At 46.0% G+C, this 18,957-nt stretch overlaps 1 protein-coding gene across 1 annotated transcript in view; it reads right to left on the bottom strand.

Moving 5' to 3' along the window:
* Positions 1-18,957, bottom strand: part of cog5 (component of oligomeric golgi complex 5) — a 114,283-nt gene that overhangs the window by 52,451 nt on the left and 42,875 nt on the right. Inside the window, exon 7 of the mRNA XM_080537613.1 lies at positions 11,556-11,686. Within this exon, the coding sequence (XP_080393739.1) occupies positions 11,556-11,686 (131 nt within the window). The remainder of the gene's footprint in view (positions 1-11,555; positions 11,687-18,957) is intronic.

The raw sequence follows: 18,957 nt of genomic DNA, 5'->3' as shown, positions 1-18,957 counted from the left end.
GTTATTGATTTCTTTTTATTCAATCCAATGTTGATGCAGGTTGTGCGTGTCTGTGTTTATGGTCTTTGTTATTGGATATTTCTCTTTCTTTGTTTTGTTGTTGTTTTTTCTGTTTTCCTAACTAAACTAAACTTTCCTGTGTGAAACTACAAGGGCTTGGGGTTGACCGGCTGAAGGACACCGCTCCAGCAGCAACGTGAAGGACTGGGAATGTGAAACAAGCAATGCCGACTCCAGCAGACATCACGCTTGAGGGAACACAATAAGCCATACTTCTAATTTCAATCCTACAGACGCAGTCATTCATCAAAAGTAATTTAAATGATCCGTCCATGCTTTTTCATGCCTGCCTTTCAATAACAATGCAGACGAAAAGCAATCCAGACAGGACACAGTGAAATGGAGGCTGTGAGCTCTGAGGGAGGCTGGGGATGTGTTCACTAGACGAGAGCTGCTGTCATCAATGCTGTGTTTTGTGATTCATGTTGTTAGGATATATTTCTGTCAGAATATTCAGAGTGTTCATGTTCATGGATATAGACAAACCAGGGGCAATAAGGAAATAAGGCCCAGGTGCATATTTGAGAGTATTTGTACACTTGTACACATAGATACACACACATACTTTAGAAATACTTTTTCGATTTTCGAATATTGGTCCTTATGTTTTGCTACCTCATCGATGCTTAGTTTCAATTACTTTGACGTTGAAGTATACAGGGCCCAAGGTCATATGTAAAACAGCTATGAGATGTCAGTGACGTCCATCGACAAATTACACGCACGCACACGCACACGCACACGCACACACACACACTTCCATCCACCCCCAAAGCACTGAACACATATGAACAATCAGGACTGGCAATGCAACAGAGTGTGTTATTTCCACCCCAGAACACGTGTCTACCCAGTGTTACACAGAGGAACAGCTTACACATCCTGGCAAATTGGCCCTCTCAGTACACTGAACAACATCAAAGGGCATTAGGCTGAGGAAACTACTGCTGTTAAAGCAAGCTAGTCCAGCCACTAGCCAGCTACTGTGTACAGTAGCAGACACTGTCCGTCTGTCTGTCTGTCTGTCTGTCTGTCTGTGTGTGGCTGTCTGTCTCTGTTTGTGTGTGTCTGTTTGTCTGTCTGTCTGTCTGTCTGTCTGCCTGTCTGCCTGTCTGTCTGTAATACTAACTCACCACAATGCTTGCCTTACTCACTACAAGACTAACTCATTACAAGACTAACAGAAATGCATGGATCAAGGCGTCTGCTAGATGGCAGATGTAACACTTGTCGCTCGCTGTAGCCCGTAATGGTTTCCTTGGAAATGCTGTTGAAGGCAAATGGAGCCTGATTTAGGAGATGCCTAAGAGCATGTACAACTATTGCGTAGTAGTCATGGTGACGCATGTTTCATCCAAGAGACAGACATTCACGTCAGAGAGTTATGCAAAGAGGATCTGTGTGTGTGTGTGTGTGTGTGTGTGTGTGTGTGTGTGTAGCCGATGTGCAAAGTGTGTAGGTGAGAGAGGGGAATAATGGATAGTGGAATTAAGACAGAGAGAGAGAGAGAGAGAGAGAGAGAGAGAGAGAGAGAGAGAGAGAGAGAGAGAGAGAGAGAGAGAGCAGCAAGAACATCAAGAAGGTCGGCAATTTCACTCGCCAACAAGCCGAGGTCCAGAGGGACAAACCCACATCCTTTGAAGTAAAGGTTACCGCAAAAGAAAAAAGAAGTCCTAAAACGGACCAGCCACAAAAGTACCTCAATAAAATAACCTTTAAAATGGCTCCTGCTCTACAATGAAGAACCTTTTAGGATATATTGGATTTAGATACTGTAAATCCCATTCAGTAGAGGCTGGTGGAGATAGAAATCTCTACGGGTGGAAATCCTCACTGGATCTGCAGGCTTTACTCAGACATTTGCATAAATCCTACATTAATGAGGGAAATGGGACATTTGCATGATAATCTGAGTTATACTTAGTTCCTAAATCGAGAAATCAATCAAACCCAAATAAAATGTACCTTGATATATTTATGTATGTATTAGATTCCCCGTTAGGATGAGAGCTCTCCTCTACAGGAGCAGAACAACAAGAAAGTAGACATTTCTTGTCCATAGTCTCATCCATTTGTTTACTGATGCTGTCAACAGCTGAGATAACAGCTGTAGAATAACAGCAGGCTTTTGGGTGAGAGAGAGAGAGAGAGAGAGAGAGAGAGAGAGAGAGAGAGAAAGAGAGAAAGAGAGAGAGAGAGAGAGAGAGAGAGAGAGAGAGAGAGAGAGAGAGAGAGAAAGAAAGGAAGAAAGACATACATGGATAGAGACAAGAGTCAGGGAGAGAAGAGGGGAGGCCTTTTCTTTTCCTTTATGGATATCATGAAAACTGATGAGAAAAACCATAAATATGTCTTCACTGAGCGAATTGTTTATGTATAATAATAATATTAATAATAAAATGTTTCTGACCCAGAGAGAGAGTCATGCAGACAGACTGTCTCTCTTTCTCTTTCGCCCTCTGTCGTTCTGTGTTGCCGGCGGCAACATAACACTTTTTTTGTGCTCTCTTTGGGACAGCTAAGTGTGATAAACAACTTGACAACTTGACAACTTGACAACTTGACAACTTGCGCTCTCGCTCTCTCTTTCACACACACACACACACACACACACACACACACACACACACACACACACACACACACACGAAGGTTGCATACCTTCTGTTCAAGGCGAAAAGAAACACGATAAATCCCATCTTGAGCCTGACTCAAACATCTCAATAAACCATACTCTACAATCTTCAACACTGTTCTTCCACTATTAATAAAACGGTTCGTCCATCTGTCCGTCCATCTGTCCATCCTTCTGTCCGTCCATCCTTAGGCCTTATCTTAACTGGATTCATAATAACCCTACGGTTCTTCATCCGCTGTCCGAACAAACCTCCTCACCCTCAAACACACTTGAGTCCCGAGTGCATATGAACGCCCTCCTGACCTCCGGTCTGGACACTCATATATGTCCTGATTGAGGAGGATGTAGAGGTCAGTAGTCTGTCCTGATGAGAGGACAGGAGAGGGGGATGTAGAGGTCACAAGTGGAAAACCGTGTGCGAACTGCGAATCACCAAGCGAATAGAGAGCATTCAGCATCCGTGCATGTTGATGTGGCGTGGCAAACACCTTCTCGTGGTGCCCCCCATAAGTAGCTAATGACTGCTAAAGGCAAGAAGCGAAACAAAGTTTGCCAACCAGGGCCCCTCACCCGGGCTGGTGTTCGGCAGCAGCCGGGGGAGAGGTCTGCTGACCTCGAACCTAGAATACTGCAGCTGAACACCGAAGGACTAACCCCCAGTAAGATCTGTCCTGATGAGAGGACAGGAGAGGGGGATGTAGAGGTCAGCAGTCTGTCCTGATGAGAGGACAGGAGAGGAGGATGTAGAGGTCAATGGTAAGTCTGTCCTGATGAGAGGACAAGAGAGGGGGATGTAGAGGTTAATGGTAAGTCTGTCCTGATGAGAGGACAAGAGAGGGGGATGTAGAGGTCAATGGTAAGTCTGTCCTGATGAGAGGACAGGAGAGGAGGATGTAGAGGTCTACAGGTCTGATGAGAGGACAGGAGAGGAGGATGTAGAGGTCTACAGGTCTGATGAGAGGACCGGAGAGGAGGATGTAGAGGTCTAGAGGTCTGACGAGAGGACAGGAGAGGAGGAGGATGTAGAGGTCTACAGGTCTGATGAGAGGACAGGAGAGGAGGATGTAGAGGTCTAGAGGTCTGACGAGACGACAGGAGAGGAGGAGGATGTAGAGGTCTACAGGTCTGATGAGAGGACAGGAGAGGAGGATGTAGAGGTATAGAGGTCTGATGAGAGGACAGGAGAGGAGGAGGATGTAGAGGTCTACAGGTCTGATGAGAGGACAGGAGAGGAGGATGTCGAGGTCTACAGTCGTGTTGCTGAGAGCCTTATGTAAAACTCTGTCACTCACCTGTGTGGTGGGGCTATGGGCCATGGGTCGCTCTCTCTCTCTGTCTGTCTGTCTGTCCTGTCTATCTATCTGCCTGCCAGTCTGCATGATCTGCCCTATCAATCTGTCTGTTCTGTCTGTTCTGTTCTGTCCGGCTGGCTGACTGCATGTTGGGTTCTGTCCATCTCACTGAAGCACATTCAGTTCTATATAGTCCATTGCATTCATCCCAATCAAATGCATCATTCTCAATGTCATGGTATGTGCCTGGGATGGATGATATCATCATACATGTTCATTGTAATGTGATTACTCATCGTTAGCATGTCTGTGACTGCAGTCCTTAACATGCCGTGTGGTCATCATGCATGCCCTGCAGGCGACACAACGGACTAAAAATAGAAAATTATCTGTAATGAGGTGGAGGTGAGTTCTATACTAAATAGGCCCTCAGGGCTAGGGTACACCATGACCAAACGCAATTACGGAGCCGATATGATCTCTAGCCACACGAGCGTTAACACGCTGTCGCGCAAAAGAATCTCTGTCCACGTGGAATTGCATATTACATGATCCTTCAGGTACACTGGGCATGCGCATGCTGGTAGACCCAGGAAATGATTCAAGTATAATTGAGACAGTAGTACCGTAAAATAGAGATTGATTCATTTTCATTCATTCAGTACTAATGAAGACTCCCGCAGTCCCAATCAATCTCCTCTCCACTTACATTACGTCTTATTCCAATATATGGCATGGATACGTTATTAATCTGTGTAACTTGTAGGTTGTATGAAAAGAACCGATGCATAATAAACTTTATGATAATTGTTGAAGTGCCTCTTGGTAAGATGTTTCTTTAAGATGGTCAATAATGTCATGTCCTTGCACTACCCGCTATCTGCACTCAAGTTTTATATTTGTATTTATCATAGATGTTCATAGATGTTGTTAATGTTTGCTATTTAAAGAATAAAACTGGAAAATGTATCACATGTTTGTCGAAAATGACAATGATATAGTCAATAAATCTACAGCGCAATGCGCATATACATCAGTCAATCAAATTGTATTTACAGTATATTGCACAAGTCAGCATTGAATGTTTGATCATCGGCTGGTTTCAAGAGTTTTGAGACATTCGCAAGAAACACAATGGGACAACAGCGACTGAACGAACACCCATGCCATGCTTTCCATTGAAAATCTATTGATCCAGGGACAAGATGTATTTCAACAGTTAGTCATTGAGAGGTTTGCTCACACAAAGAACCGCCAGGCTACCTTCCTATTCAAGTGAGTTATGTTTCGACATGTATGACAAATGAACAGTGCACCGTTCACTGTAGACTATATTGGTTTTGTTATGTAGTAATTTTAAACGTGTTACACTGGCTGTGATATAAAGTGAGGACTTAATGTTACGTGCCTAATGTCTAGACCTTCTCGCTATCAGAATTGTATTAATATAGCACAAGTCATGCACTGAATGTAACTTCAAGTGCTGAACAGTAGTAAATAAACCACAATACAATACATACTCCACCGTTCCCTTTATTGGTGACTGATCACATTAGTCACGCTACTTGCACCTGTACACATGTATCCAATATCAAATACAAACATTTGATCATGCAAAAACGAAATAAACTAAAATAGCCTTATCTTATTGTGTACAAGTGTGGACACTGAGATAGTAGTTAGCCATGCCTTACACCATACAGACGTACATTATGCTTTTATCCAGTGACTCTACTTCATCGTTTTCAACACACGCTCCCTCACAGAGAAACTCCCTCACAGAGAAACTCCCTCACAGAGAATATCCCTCACAGAGAAACTCCCTCACAGAGAAACTCCCTCACAGAGAAACTCCCTCACATAGGGCTTTCACACCGGCAAAGAACCGTGTCGGTTCGCGTTCGGGAACCTCCGAACGTTGGCGCTGTCTGGCGAATGAGCCCACGTTCATACATGAACGCGGGCTCGTTCGCCAGACAGCGCCAACGTTCGGAGGTTCCCAAACGCGAACCGGTATCAAATCATCGCCGTTTCAGCCAAATCCTGCACCGTGTAGCCTAGCCCTTGGAGGCATCACAAAGCCTACACACACACAGACACACACACACACACACACACACACACACACACACACACACAGGCTGGTGGAGGTAGAAATGCATTACGGATGAGCTCGTCCTCCGATTTCTGCCTCCACCAGCCGGCCTCCACAGGCACGAACACAGCAGCACTGTCCCACAGTGGGATTAACAGAGTTTATGCTATCCATCATGACGTTCAACAGCGAGAGGCTGCATCTCTCCCTGACACACACGCTGCTCTGTGTTATCTTATACTGTAGCTTCATGCTGGCAATGGGATGACACACTCACATACACACAAAACACACACACACACAGACACATGCACACACACAAGCACACACACACACACACACACACACACACACACGCACCTCCTTCCTCTTGCTCTCACTCTCTCTCCCGCCCCCTCCTCCCTCTTTCCCTCTCCCGCTCCTCCCCCTAGACTTTCTGAAACAGGACACTGTCCCCCTTGAGAGCGAGGCTTTTCTGGGTCAGGCTGACAGCCGCCAGGAGCTTAAACACCCTCCTGTGAGAGAGGTAGAGACAGACTGGGAATATTACAGTGGCTATTTCAGGGGCTAGACCTGAAACCATCCAATTTGGCCTTGATTGTCATAATTGAGCCAGAATGAGGAGAAAAAAAAAACTCTAACCTTTTGAAGGCACTTATACTAAGGAAGAACATTTTAAGTGCGACACCTTGACGATACACACAAGTACGGACCTAGGACCGTAGGAGGTTTACACCTCCCCAGACCTTAACCATAAGAAGGGAAAAGGCTGAGTGGATCTTGGTTCAGGGTCAAAAGGGTCAAACGTCTTCATTCTCTCCTGTCCTGGCTGAGTAGGCAGGGTTGTTGCCGTGGTAATTACAATCCATGTCCTCCTCTGGCCTAAAAAAAGTGATTCCACTGCGGCCCCCTCTGAACAGAGTGTAACGCGTGTGCGCACACACACGCACACGCACGCGCACGCACGCACACGCACACACACAAGCCGTTTGTCATGAATCAAAGCAGCACTTAGGATGAAAGATGAGGACATTAAACATTTAACAAACTACTGTTCTCTCTCTCTCTCTCTCTCTCCTCACAGTCACATGTTTAATTGTCTGTCTGCAGATTCAGAATACTCCTCTCAGACAGAGAGAGGGGAGGGAGAGGGGAGAGAGAGGGGGGGGAGGAGAGGGGAGAGAGAGAGGGAGGGGAGTCACGCTGCTGCTGTTTCTGATAAGAAACCTGACCTTGTCAAGTTCACCTTGAATCTCCCCTCCTCTCAGAACAGTGCTCCGGGCCTTTCTCCACCCCTCTCTACTCCACCCCTCTCTTCTCCACCCCTCTCTACTCCACCCCTCTCTTCTCCACCCCTCTCTTCTCCACCCCTCTCTTCTCCACCCCTCTCTACTCCACCCCTCTCTTCTCCACCCCTCTCTTCTCCACCCCTCTCTTCTCCACATCTCTCTTCTCCACATCTCTCTTCTCCACATCTCTCTTCTCCAACCCTCTCTACTCCACCCCTCTCTACTCCACCCCTCTCTTCTCCACCCCTCTCTACTCCACCCCTCTCTTCTCCACCCCTCTCTTCTCCACCCCTCTCTACTCCACCCCTCTCTTCTCCACCCCTCTCTACTCCACCCCTCTCTTCTCCACCCCTCTCTTCTGCAGAACAGGTAGAGGCTTTAACCACCACATCTCCGTCGTGAAGGCATGCCTATACCAACTACGCATCATAGCCAAGATCAAGTCCTTCCTCACCCCCAGCGACCTGAGGAGGGTCGTCCTCATGCTAATATCATCTAGGCTCGACTACTGCAACTCACTATATGCGGGACTTCCTGATAAGACCATCTACCGCCTGCAGCTAGTCCAAAATGCCGCTGCCAGGCTGGTGTCAGGCACCAAAATGAGGGACCACATCTCCCCTGTCCTCATCTCCCTTCACTGGCTCCCAGTGAAGAAGAGAGTGAAGTTCAAAATCTGCACCTTTGTTTTTAAAGCTCTCAACAGTCTCGCCCCACCATACATCAAGGACCTCCTGGACCAGTCTACCTCCTCAAGGCCCAGACCCAGGCTCAGGTCCGACGCCCAACTCAGCCTGAGGGTCCCACGTACCAACCTCAAGAGGAAGGGTGACCGTGCCTTTGCGGTGATAGCACCGACCCTGTGGAACGCGCTCCCTTCTGCCATCAAGTTTGCCCCCACTCTGGACTCCTTTAGAGCCAAGTTAAAAACCCACCTCTTCCAAAATGACATTCCCTAAATCTACTCCCTATTTGTTGTGAATTGTATGCCTGAGTTTTACGTTTAAGTCGTCTGTGTCTGATTGCTTTCTGTGTTCCTTGTCTTTGTCTTTATCTGTTCCTTTACCCGGGCTGCGCCCCTGGCCGATGTAAAAGTTGGATGGGGGGCGCATTATAAATGAAATTAACATAACATAACATAACATCTTCAACATCAATCCATAACAGTGAAATCGCTAAACTTGCAAAACTTTAAAATGCATTATTCAAAAAGACATTGACCGTTTTTCAAGGGCACCTACCCGCAGGTTAGCCTAGAACAGTGCTCAACAGTGAGGTAAATTAATACTTAACGTCTAAAAATGTCTGTGTGTGTAGGTGTGTGTGTGTGTGTGCGTGTGTGTGTGTATGTAGGTGTGTGTAGGTATGCGTGTGTGTGTGTGTAGGTGTGTGTATGTAGGTGTGTGTGTGTGTGTTTGTGTAGGTGTGTGTATGTAGGTGCGTGTGTGTGTGTGTGTGTGTGTGTGTGTGTGTGCGTGTGTGTGTGGGTGGGTGCGTGCGTGCACATGCACATGTCTTCAGCATGATATCTCCACATATCAGTCACAAACAGTCTGGAAGACAGAGAGGAGAGCTACAGGACAGAAATAGCACCTTACATAAGCCTTACAACATTACATACACACACAGTACACCACAGACTGTACACTAGACCACAGGGCAGACTGCACACTAGGCCACAGGGCAAGGTGTGTTGAGTGTTTTGGAGACAACAGGCCACTATGGTGAATGGTAAGGCTCCTTTACTGTATGTGTGTTCAATGTGGCCGGCGTTGTGGCTCAGGAGGTAGAGACGGCGTCTAATGGCGGCAAGGTCAATCCCCGGCTCCTCCTGTCCACGTGTTGAGGTGTCCTTGGGCGAGACACCGAACCCCAATGAGCGGCGGGGCTGATGGATGGTAGCTTGCATGGTAGCTTGGCCGCCATTGGTGTGTGAATGTGTGTGTGAATGAGAGGCCATTGTAAAGCGCTTTGGATAAAGGCGCTATATAAGTGTATATAGAGCAATTGAGCAAGCTGTGCAAGGTTAACAACCTGCTGCTAAACAAGTCAAAGACCCAGGAATTCATCGTAGACTTCAGGAGGAAAAAGTCCGAGATCCAGCCCCTGCTCATCGACGGAGAGAGCGTGGAGATAGTCTCAACCCTCCGATTCCTGGGACACAACATGCGGGATGACCTGGCCTGGAAGGACAACACTAAAGGCACCATCAAGAGGGCACAACAGCGGCAGAGAGTCGTGAGAACAGCACAGAAGATCACCGGCGCCCTCCTCCCCTCTCTGGAGGAGCTGTACAAAACACGCTGTCTCAGGAGGGCCTCCAAGATCTCCAAGGACCCGACCCACCCTGGGCACGAACACTTTGTCAAGCTGCCCTCGAACAGGAGGTACAGGACCCCGGCCGCTAAGACAAACAGACTGAAGAACAGCTTCTACCACAGGGCCGTCAAGGCCCTGAACACAGAAAAGGCCTAAGTTCTGGGCCCAGGACAGTCCGGACGGATTGTATGGCAGCTAGTGCTGAGGCACAAACATGTACATTTTCAAGCCTGCAAACTGTGACACTTTAAAATAATGTGAAAAAATACTTTTTGTGCAATATGACAACCCTAGTTGACTATCTGTGCAGTATAGTACAGTGGATTGTGTACATAGCCTTTATTGATGTAAACCAGCTCCTTACCTTCTTGTGATTTTATGCATCTATGCTCTTTCTAAAATGTGTTTTCTTTTTCCTTTCCTAAACACCAGGGGAGCCACCCCTCCTAAATTTCGTTGTTTGGTACCTGTACTGTAGCAATGACAAATAAAGTCCATTCCATTCCATAAGTGTATATAAGTGTATATAAGAGTGTACTACTACTACTACTACTACTACTACTACTACTACTACTACTACTACTACTACTACTACTACTACTACTACTACTACATCCTTGCGTGCCCAGATCATACACTGTACTGTACTGTGCATCCATGTGAATCACTCTCCGATTATTCATCCAACCCTGCACTGGACCGCAAGTCAGCACGAATATTGCATTATTTACGGCAAAAACAACAATTACAATAACAGAAAAGAACAACAACACTTAAGCAGAAAGACCTGGGGGAGTTGATCTGTTAGTGTTCTCAGAAGAGAGGCTCATCTTTATCAGATTCTAAATGCATCAAGCAGAAAGCCCCAGTCCCTTGGTAGTTCAGTGAAAGGAAAATGAAAGGAATAGCTTGGTATACACACACACACACACACACACACACACACACACACACACACACACACACACACACACACACACACACACAACGTTGAACGAATTGATGAGGAAATTCAGCAACTCTTGGGAGGACCATGGAGCATGCTTATTTTAGATTTATTTGTATATTAAAATGCTTATTTTGTGTTAAAACACAAAAGAGGAATGCTTGTGGCTGCTGACCATCTGTTTTAGACAGCAGCGCTGCTCTGAGCAAGGCCAGGCTCAAGAGATCGAAAGAACGAGAGAAAGAGAGAGAGAGAGGGAAAGAGAGAGAGGGAGAGAGTTGTCAGCTGGATTTTTTTCTCCATTTTTTTTCTAAATTTTTCCATTGTCCACCTCTACATGTTCTCTAGTATCAATACCAGAAATAAGGAAACTCATTCATCATCAGGAACAATACCACAGGCACGGCTCCCCTCACCTCAGAGGAGGAGAGACAGAGGAAGATGTGTGTGTATGTGTGTCGCCCGGTCCCTGTGTGTGCTGCTCTGTGCAGCGTGTGTGTGTGTGTGTGTGTGTCTCTGTGTGTGTGTGTGTGTGTGTGTGTGTGTGTGTGTGTGTGCATGTCTCTGTGTGTATGTATGTGTGTGTGTCTCTGTGTGTGTGTGTGTGTGTGTGTGTGTGTCTCTCTGTGTGTTTGTGTGAGTGTGTGTGTGCCTCTGTGTGTTTGTGTGTGTGTGCGTGTGTGTGTGCGTTTGTGTGTGTGTGTGTGTCTCTGTGTGTTTGTGTGTGTGTGCGTGTGTGCCTCAGTGTGTTTGTGTGTGTGTGTCTCTGTGTGTGTGTATGCTCGTGGGTGTGTGCCTGTGTGTGTGTGTGTGTGTGTGTGTGTGTGCCTCTGTGTGTCTGTGTGTGTGTGTTTCTCTGTGTGTGTGTGTGTGTGTGTGTGTGTGTGTGTGTGTGTGTGTGTGTGTGTGTACCTACCTGTATCTCCATGCCCTGCTCCAGCAGTCTCTTGGCCTGGTTCTCCACCTCCAGCCTGGCCCGGCTGATGAACAGAAGGTCGTTCTCGATGACGTCTATCCCACTCAGATCCACGCCCTGGGAGAGGTAGTCTGCACACACAAACACAGAACATCCCCATTCTACTCAAAGCCTTCAAACGCAGGTGGTTGTGTGTGTGCTGTGTAGGTAGGGTGACCAGATGTCCCGCTTTGTGCGGGACTGCACAGCATTTTCACGACTTTTAGTGCGTCCCGCAAATTGGGACGATGTCCCGCATATTTAATTATTATTGGCAACAAAAAACAAAAAACTCGGATTTATCCAATGGCTGTGGAGAAAGCAGGGAAGGCTATCATCACGGGGCTGTGTTTGCTGTCAATCAAACTGTAGCACACGTCAGGTGCTGGGGTCAAGTGCAGCCAGGTTAACCAATGAAAGTAAGTCCCCCCCAAACAACAACAACAACGAACGCGAGTCAAATGCAGCAGGTTATAGAAAATGGAGGAAACTCAAACCACAGTCAGCAAGAAAAGAAGATGCACCTACAACAAAGACTGGGAAAACACTTATACGTGGGTGAAGCCAGTGCAGGGCGACTCTCAGAGAGTTTTTTGCAATCTTTGCAAGAGTTCTTTTTCAATTTCACATGGCGGTGAATACGACATCAAAAGACACAGAGAATGCGATTCTCACAAGAAACGTGTCGCTCAAAAAGAGACATCCAACTCTATGGAGACATTCCTCCTACTCAAACCGAAAAATGATTGCCACTCTGATAAGGTAACAGCAGCAGAAATAACCAATGTTTACCATACAGTGCAACACTCCCAATCATACCGGTCAATTGACTGTGTTAACAAGCTAGCTCCGACCATTTTTCCAGACTCTGAGATAGCAAAGAAAGTAGTACCAGGGGCACCTAAAGTTCGGTTGGGGCCTGTTGAGAGGGTGTCCACATTGTCCCACACAAACATACTCCTTGTCCCACATTTGGGTTGTTGGGACCTGGTCACCCTATGTGTAGGCCTTATAGGTGCGTGTTGGAATGTTTATTCTAAGTGTTAGAAAAAATTAGAAAGAGAGGAAACCTAAGAGAGACTGCTACTGGGTTTCACTTGAATATTTTAAAAAGTATTGAAAAGGTTGCTCATTGGATGCCAAGGACTAAGTCAATGATAGAATGAGTATTGACTGCAACGCACGCACGCACGCACGCACACACACACACACTCACACAATGTTCCAGACAATCCAATCTCACCACGGAATCTTAACTCAATAGCTCTCCACCCGACAACACACAGCTTCACCATATACACCAGACATTTTCCTGAGATTTGCAAACAGCCAATCCCGCCCCCGCCCCTCCCCCCGACATTTGACAAGATGACATTTAGCCTGAGCATTTCCACACCACCTCATACATCCCACTTGACGAAGACTAACATTGGAACCATGGTGGCATTTTGGGTATTGAAAATATGACAAAACTCATTATTATTCCTGAAAGAGAAAACAATTCAGCTGATGCGAGAAGAGATTGGAGGAAAACACCTCTAGGGCCCCCCAGGGATGCATGCTTAGTCCCCTCCTGTACTTCCGACTCACCACCCATGTCTCCAACACAATCCTCAAGTCTGCTGAAGACACCACTGTGGTTGGCATGAATTTCTTTTTGTATTTGCATTGTACAATTTAGTTAAAGTGTATTTCAGTATTTAGTGAGTTACTGTATATTATCTGTCTGTTTGTTGTATATTACATTGTTGGGGCTCTGTGCAAATGAAGCATTTCACTGCTTTGTTAGGAGGTCTAGGACCTAGTTGTAGCAGGAGGTGTTCATCTCCAGGGTCCTGAGTTTGGTGAACAGCTTGGAGAGCACAGTGGTGTTGAATGCAGGTATTTAACACTAAAACAGCCATGGGTGGGGTCAGCCCCATCCTCTACAACCTCTACACCTACGACTTCACCCCCGTCCACCCCAGCAACTACATCGTAAAGTTTACAGACGACACCACTGTGGTGGGATGTATCTCGGGGGGGGGACGAGGCGGCGTACAGGGATGAGGTAGAGCAACTGAGCAAGCTGTGCAAGGTTAACAACCTGCTGCTGAACAAGTCAAAGACCCAGGAATTCATCGTAGACTTCAGGAGGAAAAAGTCCGAGATCCAGCCCCTGCTCATCGACGGAGAGAGCGTGGAGAGAGTCTCAACTAGGGGTGTAAATCACCAGCTTCATCACGATACGATATTATATCGATTTGTTTGTATGACGATACAATGTTTGACGATATCACAATGTCAGTCACGATACGATTTCGATTCGATTCGATTCAAGATCGATATGACGATATGATCGAAATGACGCGATATCATGTTGTGTGCGTGTGTGTGTGTCTGTTTGTGTGTATAAGTTGTATCCCCTCCCCGACCCTACCATGCCCCCCCAAAAAACACACGTTAGCTGCTTTAGCTTAACTTCTGTTAGCATGCAGTGTTGTGAATATGTGTGTCTGTGCGGCTAGTTGGCCTGTAGCAGCCCAGTGGACGTGGAGGTAGATGTGTGTCCCTGTGGTGGGCTGTGAGGAACACACGGTGCTTGTTGTTTGTTTTATTCGCAAAGTTATTGTAGCTAACGTTAGCTAACTAAGCTAGGCAGGCTAGCGCAACTTGGGTTTGGAAGGACAGCTCAGAGCAGAGAGGAGAGGAGAGGTGGGGTTTGGGAGTCCGCGTTTGACTGGCTGACAGCGTCAGTAACATGTGGGCTGCGTTCGTCAACTCGCTCTGAGAGCGCCGGAGCGCAACACTGGGTTCAACGTCAAGTCATTTGATTGGACAAGAGGCGTTCCGCGAGTGCTGATCAGATTTCCAGAGCGTGTTTGACGAACGCAGCCAGCGTCAGTCAACATGTTGAGTTTTCCCAACCGAGCAGAGAGTGTAAACGTCTGCTAGTCGCGCGCTGCACGGAAATGGTGACAGTCACGCAGAATGTGCCATTTCAAAATAAAGGTGTATCTTTAAGATGACGATATAGATCGATGTTTTTACATTGCGTCGATGTAATCAGATCGTTAGTCAATGAATCGATGCATCGATGTGAATCGATGTACCGTTACACCCCTAGTCTCAACCCTCCGATTCCTGGGACATCACATGCGGGATGACCTGACCTGGAAGGACAACACAAAAGGCACCATCAAGAGGGCACAACAGCGGCTATACACCCTGAGATGCCTCAGGAAGGAACACAACAAGCAGGAGATACTGGTGGCCTTCTACCGCGGCGCAGTGGAGAGCATCCTCACCTACGGCATCTGCAACTGGTTCTCCAGCTGCACAACAGCGGAGAGAAATGCGCTACAGAGAGTAGTGAGAACAGCACAGAAGATCACCGGCGCCCCCCTCCCCTCTCTGGAAGAGCTGTACAACACACGCTGTCTCAGGAAGGCCTCAAAGATCTCCAGGGACCCGACCCACCCTGGGCACGTACACTTTACCAGGCTGCCCTCGAAAAGGAGGTTCAGGACCCTGGCCGCTAAGACAAACAGACTGAAGAACTGCTTCTACCACAGGGCCGTCCAGGCCCTGAACACAGCAAAGACCTAAGTTCTGGGCCCTGGACAGTCTGGACGGATTGTATGGCAGCTGCTGGACTGAAAAAATCTGGTGTAGTGCTGAGGCACAAACATGTACATTTCAAGCCTGCAAACTGTGACACTTTAAATAACGTGAAAAAATACTATTGTGCAATATGACAACCCTAGTTGACTATCTGTACAGTATAGTACAGTGGATTGTGTACATAGCCTTTATTTATGTAAACCAGCTCCTTACCTTCTTGTGATTTTTTTTTTCTAAAAGTCTTATTTTTTTTTCCCTTTCCTAACACCAGGGGAGCCACCCCTCCTAAATTTCGTTGTTTGGTACCTGTACTGTAGCAATGACAATAAAGTCCATTCATTCATTCATTCATTCATTCATTCATTTGACCTGTGAGTATTTTTTTTTTAATATCTTTGCACTCGATCACATTTCAGGACCCTCCTTTCACAACCTTTCCTAGATATGTGCGTTCTACCACCCAGTATCCTTATATTTTCAAAATCACATCAGGATATGCTAGTATAAAGCTCTTTTGCAGTTTTTCTGCGTAGGTGGCAGGCTAATTTACAAGCCGACCAACTAGTGGTCGTTGTGTGTAAATAGAAGCTTTCCATTGTAAAGACTATGGTCATTTGACCCCCGAGGCGGCTCTTATAGTAGGTAAAATAGGCACGGCTGTTCCAGTGTTAATGGATGAACAGCATTCTCACATGGGCTAGGTGTTTATTCTTGTCCAGGTGGGAGTGGTGAGCGGTGTGGAGGGCAGACGGAGACTGAATCGTCCCTAGATCGATTGTTTTCCGGTCTGCAAACTGGAGTGGGTTAAGGATGTCAGGTATCGTGGCCTGGGGTGGTCCAGTGGTCTAGCACCGCAGTCTGCAGTGCACACATTATGCCCATGTCGGCATGGGTCCTGTCTGTCTTCGCTATATCTGTCCAGTACAATGAAAAATATGAGTGGGACTGCCCCACTCAGAAAAAATAACAGGATTTCAGGTAGGATGGAGTTCATGCAGGTTCTGACTAGCCTCCCAAAGCAATCACTGATCCAACTCACACCATCTTACTGACTCCCTTAAGTCCTCTGCTTTGTGTAGCTGTTTAATGTGTTCCTGTTGTCTTCCTTATGTGATTGTTCCCGGTTTTACCTTTTGTAATGTTTATGTGATTCAGTCTCTTGTGCTGCGGAAGAGTCAGGCCAGACTAAATGTAACACATTTTTACCATCTGTAATGTTACTTTTTCTGGTTAATAATAAATAAAGAAAAAAAGAAAGCACTTCATGATAATTGTGTGTGTGAGTGATACGAGTGTGTCATTTAAGCAGGTTACATTTCATGTCTTGGGCACAGGAACAATGGTCGCCTTTAAACAGATGGGGATCACAGACTGAAAAACAATATCCTTGAATAGAGCTGCCAGCTGGTCTGCGCATGTTTGGAGGACATCTAATCCGGGCTGGCTGCTTTCAAAATTGCTTAAAAATACTTCCTAACGTCAGCCACGTCAGAGCGCACAGTCCTCCTCTCCAGCAGGGGGCCTCATATAAGGACTGGTGTTAACATTCTCAACAAGGTGTTCAGTCGGGAGGGAGATTGTATTGTGCGCTCCATGTCACTAGGGTTCTCTCTGTAGTCTGTTATGGATTTAGACCTTTCCACCTGCCATGCAAGCTGTTGAATTGCGATTCCACTTAAAAATTAAAAATAAATAATTATTGTTTTATTTGCCATGCAATCAACTTGTCAGTCAATTGTTGGAATTTGGTATTTGATGCTCTAGGCACAGGGGTCAGAGCCATAGACCTGGAGCAATTAGGAGGTCAGTGCCTTGCTGACACCTTGACACGTGGCCAGCCGGTGTTCGAACCACCAAACCTTGCTCTACCTCCTGAGCCTCTGCCGCCCCCCGTCCACTTGATCACAGAGGTGTCTGTTTTGTACACGTCCTCATCCCCGGACTTGGACAAAAACACGTATCGTCTGTGGCTCAGTTGGTCGAGCACAGCGTTAAAGCGCTTAGGTTGTGGGTTTGATTCCCGCTGGGATCATATATACGGAAAAATATACGCACTCACTGCAATGTAAGTTGCTTTGGATAAAAGCATCATCCAAATGGCATATACTTTTATATTTATATCATTCATCATGGTTGGCGATCTAGATCTGCAATACGGATAATATGTAGCTCTGCTTACCTGACCTACTAGGTTTAGCTGTACTTACCAGACCTACTAGGTTTAGCTCTGCTTACCTGACCTACAATGTTTTAAGCCCACAGGAACATAAACGGTATAGCCTACATTCTAGCCTGGCTCAAGGTGGTATCCTCCATCCTCCATTAGTATCGCTAACATTTCCCCGGGAAATAATTCTGTTTGCTCGTCAAGTAAATCCTATCAAATCAGCAGCCCAGCAGGACAAATTACAGCCAATAGTATTATGATGGTATCATAATAATAGTAATAATAGTAATAATAATAATAATAATAATCTTTATTTGTATCGCACTTTTCCTGCAAACGTTGAAAATTAGGTCAGGTAGCAGGGTTTCCGTTAACCGGTAATTACCGGTCTTTGTCCGATAAAATCTGTTGAAGTCCGACATTTTTAAACCTCTTCGGTCATAATGTCCGGTGAAAATAATTCTCTTTAAGCACAATTTGAATACAATTTGCTAAAATTAATTTGTCACATATTCTGATTCCTTCTACATTAAAAAAGACGAATATATATAGGCTATATGTTTTCTTTTATTATTAATGTGTAGACTAACCTACGCGATGACAAACAGCGGCAGGGTTGCCAGATGGGAACTAACTAGTCCGCTAAATAACCGCTAAACCCAGTAGCCCATTCGGCGGTAACCCCCCCCCATCTGGCAACCCTGTCTCACAACGGCGCGAGTAGTTTAGTCAGTTAATTTAGTTTGATCTAGTCTAAATAAAACCACTGCAGTGACCGGAGTCAAGGTTATTGTTCTGCGTGTTTTGGATGTGCTAGAGCACAGTGAATGACCACCGAGGGCCGTGAGATGCGGCTAGTAAAGGACGCTAGCGGCCATCTCAACCCCGTTGATTGAGCCTGCCGTGCCCGTTCCAGCCCTGAGTCGGGAGATTCAGAGTATAACATCCCCACCATTAGATTAGGATTGATTAGATTAGGTTCACAATACCACACTACATTTGAGTTTAGGGATATCAATGTTATATATTTGTGTATGTTTTATCTTTATGTATTAAATGTTATAATTGTTCCACATTTGAGACCTGTCTTCCCCCCCACTCAGTTATTCAGTCGGTGTCCATCATTTTAGTTCAATTTAGTCTATCTATAGTGTTAGAGTTTAATTTGTGCCACTAAGGTGAAATAGTCCACGGGTGTGTATCCCTCCGATACATCCTCCCCATTCTCATACTCCCGAGTCTGAGTAAGTATGATTTGACAGGCAGCTAGACTTCCCAATCAGCGAGACGTGGTTATAGAAATTACGTTGTTTTATTGATAAAAAGGGTAAAACTGGAAAGAGAATATAGAAAACTTACATTACTGTCGTGAAACTATTTAACACACTTCAGTTAACGTAATGTGGAGTCCGTTCATTGATCGATGCAGTCTGTTCAGTTCCAGTGTGGCGCGCGTTCAGCGCTCCACACATAGCGTAGGCATAGCGCGCATGCGAATCATGAAAGCCTATATATTATTATATTTATTATATAGCTCGCATCTAATCGTATCGGATGAGAAATAGACATTAAACGGCATATATAGGCTACACA

Source organism: Nansenia antarctica (genome assembly GCF_963989245.1).
Source record: "Nansenia antarctica genome assembly, chromosome: 8".
NCBI classification, from domain to species: domain Eukaryota; kingdom Metazoa; phylum Chordata; class Actinopteri; order Argentiniformes; family Microstomatidae; genus Nansenia; species Nansenia antarctica.
Note: the sequence above shows the minus strand (reverse complement) of the source record. Positions and strands in the feature narration are given on the sequence as shown.